The sequence below is a fragment of the Python bivittatus genome, unplaced genomic scaffold (genome assembly GCF_059951505.1).
Source record: "Python bivittatus isolate LINGU-HERP-01145 unplaced genomic scaffold, Pbiv_v1 ctg000610_np1212, whole genome shotgun sequence".
NCBI lineage: Eukaryota > Metazoa > Chordata > Lepidosauria > Squamata > Pythonidae > Python > Python bivittatus.
Genome location: NW_028277088.1, coordinates 33,423,648 through 33,441,099, shown reverse-complemented (window position 1 = coordinate 33,441,099; position 17,452 = coordinate 33,423,648). Strand labels below are relative to the sequence as shown.

Genomic DNA, 17,452 nt, shown 5'->3' with positions numbered 1-17,452 from the left:
TTTTAGAGGGCTAATACTGATTTGAATTATTGCTAGAATAATGAAATATATGAATGAGTAATAACAACAGAATATGCAATTCCAATTTCTTTGTTTTGAGTACCATCTGTAGTTGGGGATGTCTAAATATAGGGGCATGGCCTGGATAAAGATTCTTAAACTGAATTTAGAGATGCCAAAAAAATCAATATGACCTGGCCTGGAATTTGAATTTTTCCACCTTAGAATATTTTGCTGTATTAGGATACAAGCACCAATCATCCCAAAGTTTCTTCTATAACTTGGAATGCAACTGAGATTCTGTGCAGATTTAGTTGGCACCCAAAGACAAGCTTTGCTAATCCTGTGCAAACATTCTTATGCTGAACAATTACTCCATCACCAAAATTCTATTTCTGATGAAGTCAAAACTGTATGTTCTTGAACAGCCTACTCCAAATTAGTGCCCTCCAGGTCCCATGATTCCTAGGCATCATCGTTATTCCATGCAACCATGCTGATTATGTGATATTTTACCAACTGCTGTGAAACTGAAAGGTAGAGGCTCTTAGCTAATATTAGGCAATTAATTCATTTACTAACCACAAAACATTGGTGGTTTATTGCAAATCACTAACTAATAAAAATAATTAAGCAGACTTTGTTGAGTTAGTCCTCTTTTAGAATCAGTTCTCTTTTCCATTCGTTTTTGCATGATAGTATCACCAACCACTCAGTAAGAATTCTAAGTGGCTCTCATACGTGCTACAATATTGAATGTGGCACCAACCATATTACATAAGCAAATCTCTAAACCACCTTTAAATGCTTAAATGCTTAAACCACACTCATCGGACAGTGGACCAACAATAAGCAGAACATAATACTACAATGATACACACAGAACTTTGCCATTCTTAATGTATATGCAACACTCTAATATGTAATAGTACTAAGAATACATTGGACAACAATTAACAAGTGGAGACCAAAATTTGAATACAAAAGTATTCAAAGGTGCTTTTTTTAAAAAAAGGAACTTGGAAATGATAAAGCTACGTGAAGCTCAGGAGGGAAAACTGAATTTTATAAATGAGGGGCCACCACTGAGAAAGGCCTACTGTACTTGCATGTGTCAACATGTCACATTCCAAACGAAGAAAGACATATCTGAAAACAAACAGGCTTCTTCCAAACTCTTGCCAGAAAAGCTTTTAAATACTGTGCTAATTCCGAATTGAGCTGTGGGAAGTCTGCCCAGTACTAATGAGTCCTAGTCCATCACTTGGTGGATTAAATCTGAATATATTTGCATGTGAATAGCCATAAAGAAAAATACTTCCTTTACTTTTAGAGAATTCCCATACAAGTTTCTGTTGGCAGCATTTCAGAAGAAAAGGCCCTGCTTGAGTGTGAGGCAATGAATATCTTTTGTGAGGGCACCTGGTAGCAGTAACTTGAAAATAAATTTATACTAAAGCAGTTTTTTAGAATTTTGCTAACAATTAATCTGATTAATTTCAGTGTTCTGCAATTCTTCTGTAATGAGATCCTTTAATTTAATCCCTGCTGTTTTAGCTGCTAAATTAACAATGTTATTATTTTATTGTGTCTCTGTATGCATTTAAAGTTGTGATTTTTGCTATATATCACTTTGTGAACTGCTGCTATAAGGCACATAGGCAATTGTGTGTGTTTGTGTGTGTGTGTGTGTGTGTGTGTGTATGCACATGTATGCAGGTTATCTACAAAACTGAGACTGCATTCTTATTCACAGTGATATGGGATGGAATTGCATCTGCATTGCATCATAAATCCAGTTATTAAAGCTTACTTCAGATTCTACTCTGAATGAATCATATTCTCTGATATCTTCTGAAACAGTCTGTCAAATACTTGCCACACAATTGAGACACCCATGCAGTTGGTCCTGACTATGTGGTACTGCCACATTTCAGAAATCAACATTTAATTTTTAAAATCCTTATTACTCGAACTCCAAAGATATTTGGCATGCAAAGTAAGCATCAATGTTTTGCATCATCATATTTATAAAAATGCATCCGGGTTTCACATTGTTCCCATTTGCGTAACTGGAAAATAAAAATGGTGGTGATTTTAATCCCATACCTGGTAAGTGTGTTTACCTATTCCGAAAAGACGACAAATGTAATGAACGGCAGACAACATTTCATGACGGGCACTTTATAAGCTTATATAACATACTATTAACATTCCATACAAGTCCAAAAGCCCCCAACAGTTGCTTAGCTCAGTTACATTCATGCACATATTGAAGATAAATAGCATTACACGTTGTCAAAAATGAATATATCCAGTCTGGAATGTGTGTGAAGATGATTACTCCTGTTGTATTTTATTCACCAATGAATTGTTTTCTTGTATCTGTTTATCATCCCAATTTTAATTGTTAATTGATAATCTTTTACTGTGATGTATAATATTGTTTTCTGCTATAATGTAAGATGCCCTGAGGTATTTGGACAAAGTCATAAGGTAGGATATGAATAAATATCTTCTCCAGCACAATTCTGATCATTCCTTTTGTCAAGCTGGCTGCCAATTGAATCTATACCAATTGAATCTAAAATATAGCTCTTTATTTTTTATTATTTTAAAGCAAATAATTTCTTTAACAAGTACAATAGGCACAGGAGAGTCAATATACAGATTCAGTAAATTACAGATATTGCCCAAAGTTAATTTATACTTGTCTTTCCTTTACAAATAGCTAATGCATTTTTATGCAGCCTTTTCTAAACTTTTTCCTATATAATTGGTTCCTTTATGACATGGACCTAATCTGCTAGAAAGCTATCCTTCCTGAGAATTGATCGTGTCCTTCATTTTAACTAATTCCAAGGTACTTTAAAAAATCCTAATAAATGTTCATGTAAAAATGAACATTTGGAAATCACAATAATGTTCCCAATAATGTTCCTAATTCCTATTCTCATGGCTAGGGAATGACTGCCTGTAATGGAAATCCTGCTGTACTGGAGAAGAAACATACTGCCATGAATAGTATCCCTGGAAAATGTCTAATTACATCAACAAGGCCTTGTCACTGAAGGATGGCTGGAATAAAGATGCTATCTGGTTATATCTGTAATTGCCTACCTGATGACGATTGTATTTAGTTTTTTAATAGAGCCACTCTAGAGGTGTGCCACACTTTTGTAACCCAGCAGGAGCCTTCCAGCTGCAGAATGCCTGGCAGCTACCTCTCTCAGAAAGAAGGCGGGGTGAGGATAGTGTAGAAACCTCTGGAGGAGCCACTGTCCTTGACAGCCTTGACATACTTAGTCCCTGGATGACACTTTGCTCCCATTGCTTCCAGATACATACGCATGGCTAGTACAGGCATACCTCATTTTATTGCGCTTTGCTTTATTGCACTTCACAGATATTGCACTTTTTTTAACAAATTGAAGGTCTGTGGCAACCCTGCATTGAGCAAGTCTATCAGATTATGATTAGCATTTTTTAGCAATAAAGTATTTTTTAATTAAGGGATGTACATTGTTTTTTTAGACGTAATGCTATTGCACACCTAACAGACTACAGCATAGTGTAAACATAATTTTTATATGCACTGGGAAACCAAAAAAATTGTGTGACTTGCTTTATTGCGATATTTGCCTTATTGCGGTGGTCTGGAACCGAACCCACAATACCACTGAGATATGCCTGAATATGAAAAGGCTCCCCAACAACCTATTCATCTTGGCTCAACAATAATGTCTGGGGCCACACCTCATGTTACGTAGTTGCTGTGTGGTGAGACACAGTGTAGTAGATTAAGTATCTTCCTTATGGTTGAATTATTTTTACCAGATATCCGGGAGTAAGTGTTGCTGATTTCAATGGAATTTACAGCTAATTCGGTGTATCTGGATTTGCAGTATAAATCTAACAAATATCCAAACAATGAAACTTTCAGTTCCATAGTTTATCAATGCGTGGATTGGTTATCAATGCATAAGACAAGCATTTCTGAGTTTGCAATCAGTTTACAACATAACAGGATATCTCACAAAATGGAAAAGGAATTTCTGGAAAACATAGTGTGCAGCCAAATTTTAATTTAAGTATATAACCTCATACTATGATTTAAATGCTATTTCTGTTGAAATCAATTAGCTCCACAGTTAATGACATTCTAATATATGCTGGCTTCTTGGAATTATTTTATGTGGAAGGGCTTACCAAACCAACACTTTTATATATCTAGGCCTTGAGCCAAAACAAATGGGATCAGATTAAAATGTGATCCTCTTAATCTCATGTATTAAACAATAGTATTCTCACCGTAAGCATCAATACCTTCCTTTTTAAATCTTCAGAGAGGGAGGGCAGAGAAGGCAAAGTAAATGCAGAAGTTTTAGCCTCCAAAAGAGGTGCCAGGGTGGTGTTTCTTTTCTTTAGCCAAGAACTATTTTGCTTGGCTTGCTATAGCTTGGGTTTGATGGCAGAAAAAACGCAACAACAACTTGCCAACCGCCTAAGATTTAATAAGCTGTGCTGCAGATGCTATTGCTTTTTGGCACATCACGATCCCTGTACAGCACACAGCAAAGGAACCAGAGGTTTTCTTTGGCTGATGTGGTCAATGCTTTTGGCTAATATCTGCACTTTGAGCCAACCGAGGGTATGTTTAGAGAGTGTGGTTTTAGCTGAGGTGTTAAAAAGGCTTGGGTTGGCTACCTAGCCAGCATTTATACTGAGGGAAAGATGAGACCATTCATGTCTACCCAAACAGGGCATGAAACCTACTGGCAGGAAAGCATTTCCCTTTACCCCATATGGCAGCATGACAGGAACGTCAAAGGTGCACAATGGCTTCCTTCCAAACCAGCACTAAGCAATTATAAGCCAGTGATGACAATACGAGGTGCTAGGTCAGCCTTTCATCCCAATAGGGAACCATCCAAGGGCGCTGGCATGTCACCCCGCTCCTAATGTGCATTCAGCTGAGAATTCTAGAATTTGCAATCCGTACCAAATCAGGAGGGTTTCATGTTGGGGAAGGTTAAGCTTCCTGAGATTGGGAGCCTTAGCTTCTCATTTAGGCAAGCTACTTTGGTGGTTTGTGCACGTGCCTGTCTCTAAGGAATTTGATCCTTACAAAAACCTACATAAACTGATATAGTCTACACTTCCCAAACTCATGTAAGGATCAGAACATGGCTATCCATTCTCTGAATGCTGCAGTGTACTTCTTAACTCAAATAGCAGTATTTATTTAAAGACTTATACGGCCACCCATCTTGTAAAACACAGCTCTGGGCGGCTCACAACAATAATAAAAACCGCAACAATACTAGAAGACCAAAGACAATAAAAAACAGGTGCCTGAGCCACAATCTCCAGTAGCATAACAATTAGTGTAGTTCACTTGCAAATGTGCATTGGAAAGAAACATGCACTTAAATATGTATTTGAATTTTCATGCAGATCCTTTTTTAAATTGCAGATGAATCAGGAAACTGATGGATAGTGACAGTGATAATGAACACACACAATAGCAAAAATAGAAATGTAGTTTTACCATAATCTACTAGTCTGGGATCCACTCTATAGGAGCAAGCCATGTAGAAAGCTACTAAGACAGACAAACAGCAAATGCGTATTCATAGACAAGAGTATCAAACCCTTTGATACTGGAAACAAGATTCCTGCAGTTTTATCAGCCTTTAGATGACCAGGTCTGCACTTAATGTTTTGTGTATGGGTGTGGTATCTGAGGACTATAGCAAGGGGGGCAATGACACTGAGTGGGTAAGGCTAAGATTTCCTTTTTTCCCCCCTTTGTCTTTTTGTGGGGAGAATGAGAATTGTGTTTTTATACCACAAAGCCTATTTTAGGATTTACACCATACTTTCTGAACATTTCCCATCTCAAAAGTAGTAGGAATTATGCCATCAATTTCAGCAACTAGAGCCAGAAATGGTTCTAGAGGTGCAGGTGTTGCAAATGTTACTAGTACCTGGCCTAGATTAGATCAGCCACTACCACAAACATGCAGAGACAGAAACAAAGATATTAGGCTGTTTCATTGCCATCAAATATTTTCCTCATCCACTACTCCAGCATAAAGTGATAGCTAAACATCCAATTCTTAAAGTTCTTTGAAAAAATGATGATTGTCAAGATCTGAAGCTGTGAAGACTCAGGGAGCAACCCAAGCACAAATAATCATATAGCTAGAAACAAGGTACTCACTTTGTCCCCAGCAGACGGAAAAAGCATACAACTATTTTAAATAGGACAATATAAGTAAGTGTTTCAACATCTTACCATTTTAGCTTCTGAGTGCATTGGAGCAATTTGTGGTGAAGCACATGGATTACTGAGGTTTGGGCTTTGCATTCCCATGATACTGGAGTTCATGGACATCTGTCTTTCCATCTTGAGAAGAGAACAGAGAGAAGAAATGAGTTTTGGCGCATTTGAAAGATAAATGTAAAGATCAAAGGCATTTTCAAATGGCATGTTGTTTTTCTTTAAACAAGCAAGAACTAAGCTATTGGTGAACATGAGAATAATTCTATAGGAAAAGGCTTATCTAGTTCAATGTTTTGTTCCATTAATGGCAACCAGCTACTTCTGGGAAGTTGACAAACAGGACTTGAGTTGACAGCATCTTTCCACTGATTGGAAGCATCTTTCCACTTTCTGTGTCCAATCAGGATGGTACTACCTTTGTTGATTGTCTTTAGCACAGGAAATAAAACATACATTATTTTTGATTGGGTGACTACTTTGAAAGAAATCCCTCTTTTCACTAGAAGTACAAGGTCACCTAGGTTTGAGACTTTTTATAATAATTCCTTTATTTTAAAAATTAACCTAGGTTAAGTGATCTCTAAAATATCTCTGAAAGAAATTATGGTTGATGCTGATCTCAATGATCTAGAGTATTTGAAAAGTGAAGCTTTCCTAATTGAGTTGTTAAATCTGATAGGAAAAAAAATCCACATGTCTACCTGAAATTACAATGCTAATTCAGAAGGTAAAGCTAAAAAGATATTCCTGCAATGCAACAGTTTTGGGCAAGCCCAAATAATTCTTTGATCAGACCCTGGTAGATTTAATTGTATATACAATACAGGCACCAGAGCCAAAAATAAATAAATAAATAAAAATACTATTTTTCATGTCTGATATTATACACGTAGAAAACAAATATACTTACTGGCATCAAGACAGCAGAGGATCCAGGCATTGTAGGATTAGGTAAAGTCCCAGGCATAGAAGCAGGCATGGGCTGTCTTTGACGGTTGTGCAGGTGTAGCAGTGATGATAAGGAGCCTGGAACAGGCCTAGGAAAGAAGAAGATGGGGGAAAGGATTAAATATAAAACTTCAGGAGAAAACAACCACACATTCAAAGATTCATATTTCAAAACTGTGAATGTAAAATTAACATGTTGCATGACAATACTGAGATGATAAAGGTCCAGAATAAAGGCTAATATCAGAAGAATTCTCAAGCCCTTCCTCCTCAGCTCAGCTTTTTGGAGATATTACATGAGAGATCAGGGACACGCTAAATAAGTAAGATTGATCCGAAAGGAATGGGAATTCCTATAGGAAAGACAGAGAACCTTCAGTCAGAACCTACCCTCTTTCCCCTTTAATCCTCTAGAACCCTACTTGTCTTACTGAGAAAGGCCCTCTAGGAGATTGATGTGGGGTGAATGGGTGGGATAATCCTTTCTTTCCAGCCAAGCTGCACATGACTAAATGGGTCTCAATCCAATGATTCTCTGTAACTTCCAAGTTCAAGATACTGTTTTAAAGTTTTGATGCAAATATGAGAATTAGTACAGAATTTGTGTTTGAAATACTATCAAATATCTCCATGAAACAAAGCCATATTTTCCGATAGCAAAACTTTGAGACCTACCTCATTTTACAGTGGTCATTTTACAATACTTGATTAGATCCTCCAGTATTTCAAATTATTTTTGAACAGAAACTTTGCATTAATAGTTTGAATTTAACTATAATGCTGAAAATCCACTTAAATATTTTAGTGAATAACAGTTTGAATTTGATTAACTTTAATGCTGAAAATCCGCTTAAACATTTTCCAGATTTAGCAAACCACATTTCTTCCTTTTTTAAAAACTGTAATATTCTTTCCCAATACTGGCAGAAATTGTGAAAAACATCAGCTTAATACATGCAGCATAAAATATAAATAGGTGCTATAAATTGATTAGCACATCTCTTGTCCAAGTGATTACATATAAAATCAGGAATCTGTTAACCAAAGATCAACCAAAGTGTCTGTGAAATCAACAGGGAACTCAGAATAAAGTGTTTAAAAGGTATGTATATTACATCAGTGTAAATAAATGTATAAAGCTTGTTGTCCTTTGCCTATTTAGTTTAAAGCAGTCATATTCTACTCTGCTATCTTCTGTGATACCAGTTCAAAGATCTTGAAACGCATATGCGCATAAGTGCTTTTAGCAGCATTTTCAAAGTAGCAGCTTCCCCAACCACATTGCAATTAGTTTTCAAAATACTGTCTTATATTCAACTAATTATGAGAGCGGAAGAAAGACTGATTTTTTTCTGATATACAACCATTTTTTTGGACAATTTTCTAGATTCTCCAGTTTTCTGAACAGCGTCAACACCTGCAACAGATTATTCTTTCTGAGATACCAGATTTTTATGTTTTCAAAACTGGCAACCCACAGCATTGCTAGTTCCTTTTACGATTAATTAGTAAATATGAATGAATTAATAAGCAATTAATAAAAATAATGCAAAATTATGGCACTGGAGTTTTTAATCCTTTAGCAATTCCAACCTTAGAAAATTAATTGTGCAGAAAGGAAAAAAGGAGCTAGTTAATTTACTTTTCTTGATCACGATGCCTCTAGTCACATAACAAGTAATATGTTTTGGTATTCCTTGGGGTGAAAGCCACCCTATAATACTGATTGCAGGAGCAGTGGTGCAACAAATCAAAAACACACAGCTAAAAGGCATGTACTAGTCTGAGCTTCCACAGTGCTAGTAAACTACATGATCTACAAGCCTGTTTTCTTTCCTCACTAATATTTGAGATGTTGTGTATATTATACTTTTTGGTATGGGAGGCATGTTTCTCAAGTTGACTTACAAAGCAAGTAGCCTCCAGGATTGATTGGAAGCCCTTTATAGAAGCTTTAGTTTCATGAGATATTAAGTCATTTGACCAAAACCTGCTTTGGCCTGACTTGTGTCATTTGCACAGATAAGCCTTGGGAGTCCCTCTTGCTGGAATTTTACTTACATGTTCCAGAGCCAAAACGTTCTGCAAGTTTGATTTAATGAGACTGGGAATAGGGGCTTTAAGTAAAAGGGAAATTATTTGTATATGTTAAAAAACAGCAAATTAGCTACTTCGTTGTCTTCATCTTGAGCCCAAGCTCTGCAAGTCTGAGTATGTTTTGTACTTGGGGAAAGACTGGTTTTGCTGCTATTGTTTTTTTCTTGGTAGCACATTGGGACTTTTCAAGGTTTTCCTAGACAGAAAAATGCACACTTCTGAATATCACAGGTCATTTTTGTCAGTACTCCAATAATACAAGAAAAATGATTATACACAGTCTATCACTTATATTGGTAAGTGATGATCATAAGTCTTACAGTGTCAGGTGCAATAAGTTGTATGTTTGATATCAAAGAAATCTAGTGTCTAGAAAATGGGTACTAATAGACATATACCTCTACAAATCCTGAAGTCATCTTCAGGGGTTTCTCCAAGTTTTCCTACTAAATGCAGTTCAGCAGATGGTTACAAGCCTTAAGTTCTATAGAGCATCTTTTCCACTCCTTAGTCTTTCCAAAATGTTTTGAAGGTGAGCATGTGCTAACTAAAAACAGGCATAAACACCTTGTGCTAATCAGTCCTCCCTTCAGCTGACAAACAGGAGAGTGGAAGAATCATTATGAAATTAGTGTGTTGCCCGCTGAGCTACAGCAATTCCTCATGTAAACAAAAATCCCATCAACTTCTCTTTATATAAAACAAGCAAACAAATAAAGAAATTGATATTCTCCTCTCCCTCCATCCCCTTCCTTCCCCCCGCCCCCATCCTATGTGGACACTTTGAAAAAAAGCTTCAGCTGCTGTTATAAAGGAAAACTGTCCTGACTATCAAAACATTATTTTTCCCACATATACATTCTCAATGTTATATTATATTTTACAGCCCCTTTTCCAAGCATCTGAAAGTTTGCAATGCAGACCTGTTTGAGTGGGAGAGGACTGTAATGGTCCATTTGGGCCCAGAGTCTTCAAAGTGAGATAAGGCAAGAGTTAGTTTTGCACTGATGATGTAAGCAAGGAAATTCAAGCTAAGTGGTTATTTAGAAGAACTGTAAAACTGTCTAGAAACTAGCTGGAATAATTTAGAATAGTTTGTCATCTATTAACAGGCACACATGATGACTAAGTCAACAACAAAAACCTGAATACAGAATACTGTAGCATGCAAGGACTGCCAAGGGAATGAATAAAAACTTTGGGTGAGGATTTTTTTACTGGGACAATGAAGAAAAATAACTCTTGAAACCTGCTCTTCCTGTACTCTACTCTTTATGAAAATAATACTCTTGCAAATAAATCTGTTGTTTATTTCAACTGAAGTGATTACAAGTGTATGTATCACATCTAGTTTGCCCTAGAGCTATATTCTATACATTTAAAAACCTAAATTATTAAACTATTTCTTTATCAAAAAGAGATGGGGGGGAACATCTTCTTTCCCCATTAGTATTGCAAGGTGTACTACTCTATCATTGCCTTATTTTAACTCAAGATACTTCTACTTTAGGTATTTGGAGGGAAATCATTTTCTTGATTCACACTGTTAATTTTTTACAGAAAGGTACAGTATGTAAACTTTTCTCTAAACCTGGTTTTATTGTAAGTCATATTCTAAATAATTTTCAAGTGATCATATATTTCAACACTTCCTAAACAAAACAGAAGTTTTCCTCTGAAAATTAGAAAGTAAATTACTGTAGACTCATGAAAACAAAGACTCAACAGTCTCTCCAGTGCAGGCTTGTTACCATGAGCTAATAATTCCAGACTTTAAGCAAGTGCAGTCTTCTTTTCTTAATCATTGTGTGCCCCTAGGCAAAACATTTCTACTAAAATCCACTGAGGCACAGAACAAGGCAAGGTGTATGAGCTAATATGGGACTGTTCAGCCACTAAACCAACTCGTGTGGCACCCAACGTGTTCTACACTGACAGATTATATCTCCACACACCCTTGTAAAAACACACTGCTTAAGGTTAAAACTTGCTTAAGCTTTGCTTTTCAATTAAAATGTCAAAGATGACAGTTCTTCTGCTGTCCCCCAAGCATTATACATGCTAAGGTCGGAGTAGCAGATTTTCTTCTTCCAGCAGCTACCTGAGATTCAGACAGTGGAAACCCTGATGATAAGAAATAGAGGAACTGTGGATGTATGCAACAAATACTTACTAATCCAATCCTCTGTTCCAGAATTTTAAGGAACTTCAAGAACTAAGGCTGGACTTGGCAGCAAGTAGGTTGGTAAGAAATACCTTGGGTGAAAACCTAGGTGAGCACCAGTAAAACTCTATTGGGGCTAATTCGATAGGGATCTCTGGACTCACAAGATTCCTATGAAACAATTTGGATTTCTAGGCGACAAGCATTATGAAACACAGCGTGAGCACTGTACTGAGAAGACTGTATAATTGAATAATAAATTATGAAATGGACTGAATGAATAAAACTAAGTAAGCAATAGGTTATAGATAAAAGATTGGATTCAATTATGGCTAATATAAGCCTCACTGACAGACATAGATGTTCTTATGCTTAACTATGGATTGTATGGATCCAATTCAATGTATTGGACTTCTATTAAGAAAGCTTAGATGCAAATCCCTGCTGAGCCATAAGGCTCACTTGCTGTGTTTGTGCAACACAGCTTCATCAAGGAAAAGATTTTACTCTGCATCCCTTCTCAATCAAAGTTCTCCCAGTTACTACAAAAGAATCAGCCACATTTGTTTTTGTTTAATTTCTCAGGCAATTTTTAAAAGAAAAATATGTAGCAGCCAAATTAGCATCACTATCACTATGGATGGAGTTGAGGGAATGGTTACCCATCCCAACATCCAAGGTGGAACATGAAATGGCAGAGGGTCTGGAAGAGCCCTATTATAGGGCAGGGGCAACGTAGGACTTTCTCTTTTTTCATGCAGCTGATAAGAGGATTAACCTTCCATCAATGTTCTCAACCTACCTACTTGACCCAGATTACTGAGGAGATTGCTTACCTCCCTCCAACACTTCTGCTGACTGGGCTCAATTGTTTCAACAGCATAGTAACTCTCACTGTATTATGTGAACAGGACCACCAAGAGACCACAGGTCAATCATTATTCTTCAATCGGCTTGCAGTAGTACATGTGAAAGTGATCTTGTGTGTCCTTATTGACCACAAGTTGAATATGAGTCAGCAGTGTGATACAGCTAGCAAATATTATTTTGTGGCACACTGACAAGAACATCCAGTAATTGTCACAGTAATTGTTCCACTCTATTCAGTCCTGGTCAGATCCTATTTGGAGTACTGTGTTTAACTTTAGGTGCCACAGTTCAAAAGGACAGTACCAAATTGGAGCAAGTTCTGAAGAGAGCTACCAAGATGGTCTGGAAAATAAGAGCTATGAGAACAGTTAAAGAATCTGGATACTCTATATTTAGCTAGAGAAAAGTCGACTAAGGGAAGATATGACAGCAGTCCTCAAGTATCTGAAGGGTTTTCACACAGAAGAAATGGATTTATTCTCCACTATCCTGGAGGCAAGACTAAGGAGGAACCATCAGGCTAGACATTGAGAGGAACTGCCTGACTGCATGAGCTGTTAGCCAGTATGACATGATGACAAAGAAGACATTTCAGAGGTTGAATGGTCATCTATCAGATATGCTGTAGTGGATCCTGCACTAAGCAGGAGATCAGACTAACTGAGCTCTTATAGTCCTTTCCCACTCTTTGATTCTATGGTTCCATGAACTTATCTCAAAGTTGTTGAAACAATGAAATAAAACCATAATAATCATCACCATTACTAAAATGCCAGTGCAATTCCTATGAGCTGTGCAGTTTAGTTCTGTAAAGTTTGAGAAACTGAAAGAGAAGTTTGTAGGGAAAAATGTTGGTGGACTTCTGCAGGGAAGTTGATTATGAGCAAGCTGTACAATAATTACCGACCCCCATCATGTTAAATGAGATAAATTCAACTGATGTGTATGACTAAATTGTATGCAGTGGGGAATCAATGTTTCTCTCCCTAATATTTGGTTTTTTTGTATTGTTAATCATATGGTTATGACTTCAAGCTGCAAATGGTGAATCACAGCTTTTGTCCTGTTTTAATCTGAGTTACCTGCATCTTGCAGAATCAGAGGAGACAGACTATAAAACTGAAATCAAGATCTTTGCCCAAACAATTTTTAATTTTAAGTGTTTGGGTTAACTTGGACATGTGTATTTTCTATGTTTTCCTCAAAAATGCACATAGTGTGCTTTTTCTTAAAGTTAATGTTGCAATCCAAATCTTTGCAAAATTTATTCCAGTATAGCCCCCAAAGACTAACATTGGCTCAGATTAGCCTAATAATGTTTAGCCTCTGTTCTTTCATTTTCTCCTTTAAAAGATACCACCACTATAGAAAAGCAAAAGATGCTAATGATGATAACATCTGATTGTCCAGCATTAATCTGACCATGTAAAGAGTTATCTTGAAAAGCAACCCTGTGTTTAACAAAAACACGGTACAATTCTGAATACCAACCACTTTGACAGCACGAGAACTAAATTAAATCCTTTACTTTAATGCATTTACTCCTAACTTCTAAGCTTCTCGATACATTTCTACCCAGCTCAGTATTTCTTTCCACACAGCATACACATTCTCTCACTTGTACAAAATATCCTCCCAATATTGAGCTTTAACAAAGCAATTCTATTTGTGCAGCAAAGCATGTACTATTCTTCGTTCCTTTCCAGTTACAATTTGAGCTTGCTTTACTCCCTTTCAACATTGCAGCTGATTTTGTGGTTAGAGTCCATTTGTTTTCACATCAATGAAATTAATTTCCATTGGAAACTGCATCTGAAGCATTTAATCAAAATGGGCCTAAAATAATTCTGAAAAGCTCATCTGTCTCCAATCTATATAGTGTTTTAAAAATTGGACAGCTGCCCTGCAATAATATTGCACTTTATAGAGCTTAATGCTCTGTACTTCTAAGTATCAGTTACACTGAGTCTCTGGTAAATTAAAACAGGTCAAGATTCTGATTAACATTGATTTTATAAATACATAGACAAAACTACTGTAACTATATCTCTATGTCAAACAAAGTGGAATTTGAATTGTTTGAGAATGCCAAGGTATTTAATACTACAGATATATTTCCTTGTTGCCTAAATATTTGACAGGAAACATCCATTTTCAAAAGAGTGAAACTTCAAGCAAAGTTGCTGCAGAATGGAACAAATATATTTTTCACACCAGCCTTTCTCTGCTCAAATTTGTGCCAAAGCAGCACATTAATTAAGGGAAATACACACTTTGTGGCCAAGAAACAAGCATTTTGGATTGGACATAAAGATAACAGTGTAAAGGTTTATTATTATTTTAATCTATGTACTGCTCTTTATCATCAAATCACAGAGAAGTTTACAGAAAACAAAAATATAAAATTACAAAACATAAAACATTAGAAGCAATATAGACCCCCAATTCAAAATCAAGAAACCTCTTCCCCTCAAAAGTGCATCTTCATGAAGCTGCTTCTCAAGTTTTTTCCCTTAAAGATAAGTTTTAAAGCAACTGTCAGGATTTCCATGAATGTGTTTGGGTGTAATAAGTATTTTCCCCTCAACAGCAAAATACCCCTAGAAGCAGATTAGGTTTTCCCAATCTATAAAAGCTGTAATGTCAAGATGCACAAATCTAAGCATTCGTTGTTTTCTGTAACAATTCTCCACAAATACTAAGTATGGTTAATCACAGCTTGACTAGATCTTTTTCCTTTTTAAGTACAGTACACTGGATTTCCATCAACATTTTATATATTTCAATTGTCTTTGGGTCCACAAGAGAGAAAAATTCCAAATGATTAGTTTAATGTAGCATGTGAGTAGCTGGGGAAAGCCGGTGGTTCTAGAAAGCAGCACTAAATTTGCTGCAACATACAAGGAACAAAGGTAACTGGGAAAAACCTGCATGCATATGTGGCCTCACAATGCAGTTCCTGTCTGGGTGATATGTTCTCTTGTAGAAGTCAACATTTTCTATCATCGCACCTGCCTTTGGAATAGCATCCCCGGGGAAATCTGCATGGCCCCCCACCTTACCTGCTTTCAGGCAATCTTTAACACCTTGGTTGTTTCTCTAGGCCTGGAGCCAGGTGGTTTGGGCAGGTCCCATCTTAGTAGCAGGTGTTGTAGAGGTATGTTGCGGTTTTTGTGGCTTCCCTGCAAAGGCCAGTTGTGTTTTATACTATATTGTGTACTGTTTTATATATATTATAATTTTATGAAGACACTCAGGAGTCCTTCAGAATTGGGGGAGGGGGAGAGATTTGACTAACAAACAAACATGCCAGGAGCAATGAGGAGCCCCTTCTGTTTCTAAGTTGCACTGTGATGTCAATGAAAAGCCAATAATTATCTGTGGGCAAAGGTCTACAGTAGCCTTTGCATTCATATAAATGGTGCCACACGACCTAGAACCATCTGCTCCCCCCTGCAGACATGATGACCAGCAATTCAGCAATATCATCACTGAAGAAAGAAGGGTCTGCTCACCATTGAATTCCACATGCTAATATACTGTCTGAACATAAGTGAACGGAAAAGTGAAATGAATGCTAAATGTGGGAAATGGAAACAACAAATATGTGCAATTATTGTGAATTAGCCACAGCCTTGTCTTACTACCTTCAGAAGTCAGAACTGATATGGCTATGAATCATAGAACAGTATCTCCCATACTAGGAAACCTGTGAGAGAACTGGTTCATTTTCACGTACTTCAATCTTGTGACTAGGAATTGACCTGGAATTCTGTTAGTTTACTACCTACCCCACTGCCCACCTGAATCCCTGAACTGATAAAGCTGGTCTTATACAGGTTGGAGTCCTGTAGGCTCATGATGCTGAATGAGTTCCATATTCACTTTGGGCTACTTTGCCTGAAGCATATCAGGGGTTCACAGCAACTATGCATCTCTCCCAAATAATCATACAGCCAATAAATGATGCAAGTCACATTCTTGATTTGATCTTTCATTTTGATAAGGGAGATGCTCCTTGGGAAGGGATGCCTTAAATCTCGCAGTCATGGCAGATCAGCATCCAGTTAATGTTTGATTAGTGGCTACATCTCACCTATGTATGGGCAATGGATATATCAAGATGCCTGCCCCCAAAAGCTATTAGATCCAATTGGATTCCAAAATAATTTGAAAGGGGTTGAAGTAGGTCATATCAGTGATTTTATCAACGTTTGGATTGGTACCTGTAATAGAGAACATCCAGTTGACTCAACATTCCTATGTGTCCTCTGTAACCTAGATTAGAGATGATCTGTGGTATACAAACTGAACTGTGGCAGTAGAAGTGGCAAGACAGATGATTATAGTGCAGTGGAAAAATACCTGACTCATATTAAGTAAGATACACATAAAACCATTTAAGATGTACAGTATGGTGATTGTTGCTGCAAAAAAGCTTTTTTTCCCTGCATGTATTGCATTCTTAAGTTGTTTCAAGTTGTGTGGAGGCTGCCTATACTCCTACCTCCTCCTCTTCCTGGAGTTGATTATTCACAAACTGCTATGATGTTTTTCATGTTTTTCCTGAAAAAAAAAACACAACCTCATACTTGGGCCATTCTGGATGCTATGATTGATGCAGAGGGATATTTGGAAACATTTAGATTGGATCTGTTTTGAAATGTGACATCTGCGAGTGTGGAAAGGCTGTTTGAAGTGATATGTTCTACCACTTGCCTAGCTTGGTTTGTAACTTCTATTGGGAGCCTCTATGACAACAGCGTAGGAGGCTTCCTTGTTTAAAAGATGCAAGTATCAAAACAAGAACTAATATATGGTGCTTTTCAAGGCTCCACTCTTTTCCCATGCTTTTCAGTATCTATATAAAACTTATGGGAGAGAGATCATCAGGAGTTGGATGATATCAACTATACCTTAAAATCCACTAAAGCAAATCCCATAGAACTGACTGAAAGGATCTTCAGAATTTGTAGATAATCAATGAGATGGTATGATACTACACAAATGAAAGTTAGGAGCCTCAGACTCATACATTTCCTATTCTGGTACATACAGTGATTCACTTTCTCCCATCCTGGTTT

At 36.9% G+C, this 17,452-nt stretch overlaps 1 protein-coding gene across 9 annotated transcripts in view; it reads right to left on the bottom strand.

Annotated features, from left to right (window-relative positions):
* The window catches only part of CREB5 (cAMP responsive element binding protein 5), a 268,806-nt gene that overhangs the window by 62,049 nt on the left and 189,305 nt on the right, over nt 1-17,452 (bottom strand). For all 9 annotated transcript variants that reach the window (XR_015797873.1, XM_088150721.1, XM_088150725.1 and 6 more), the window contains 2 exons: nt 7,200-7,326; nt 6,302-6,412 (listed from right to left, as the gene is read on the bottom strand). Coding sequence is in view for 8 of the 9 variants with exons in the window: in XM_088150721.1 (XP_088006847.1) it covers nt 6,302-6,412; nt 7,200-7,326 (238 nt within the window). In the remaining variant the exon portion in view is untranslated. The remainder of the gene's footprint in view (nt 1-6,301; nt 6,413-7,199; nt 7,327-17,452) is intronic.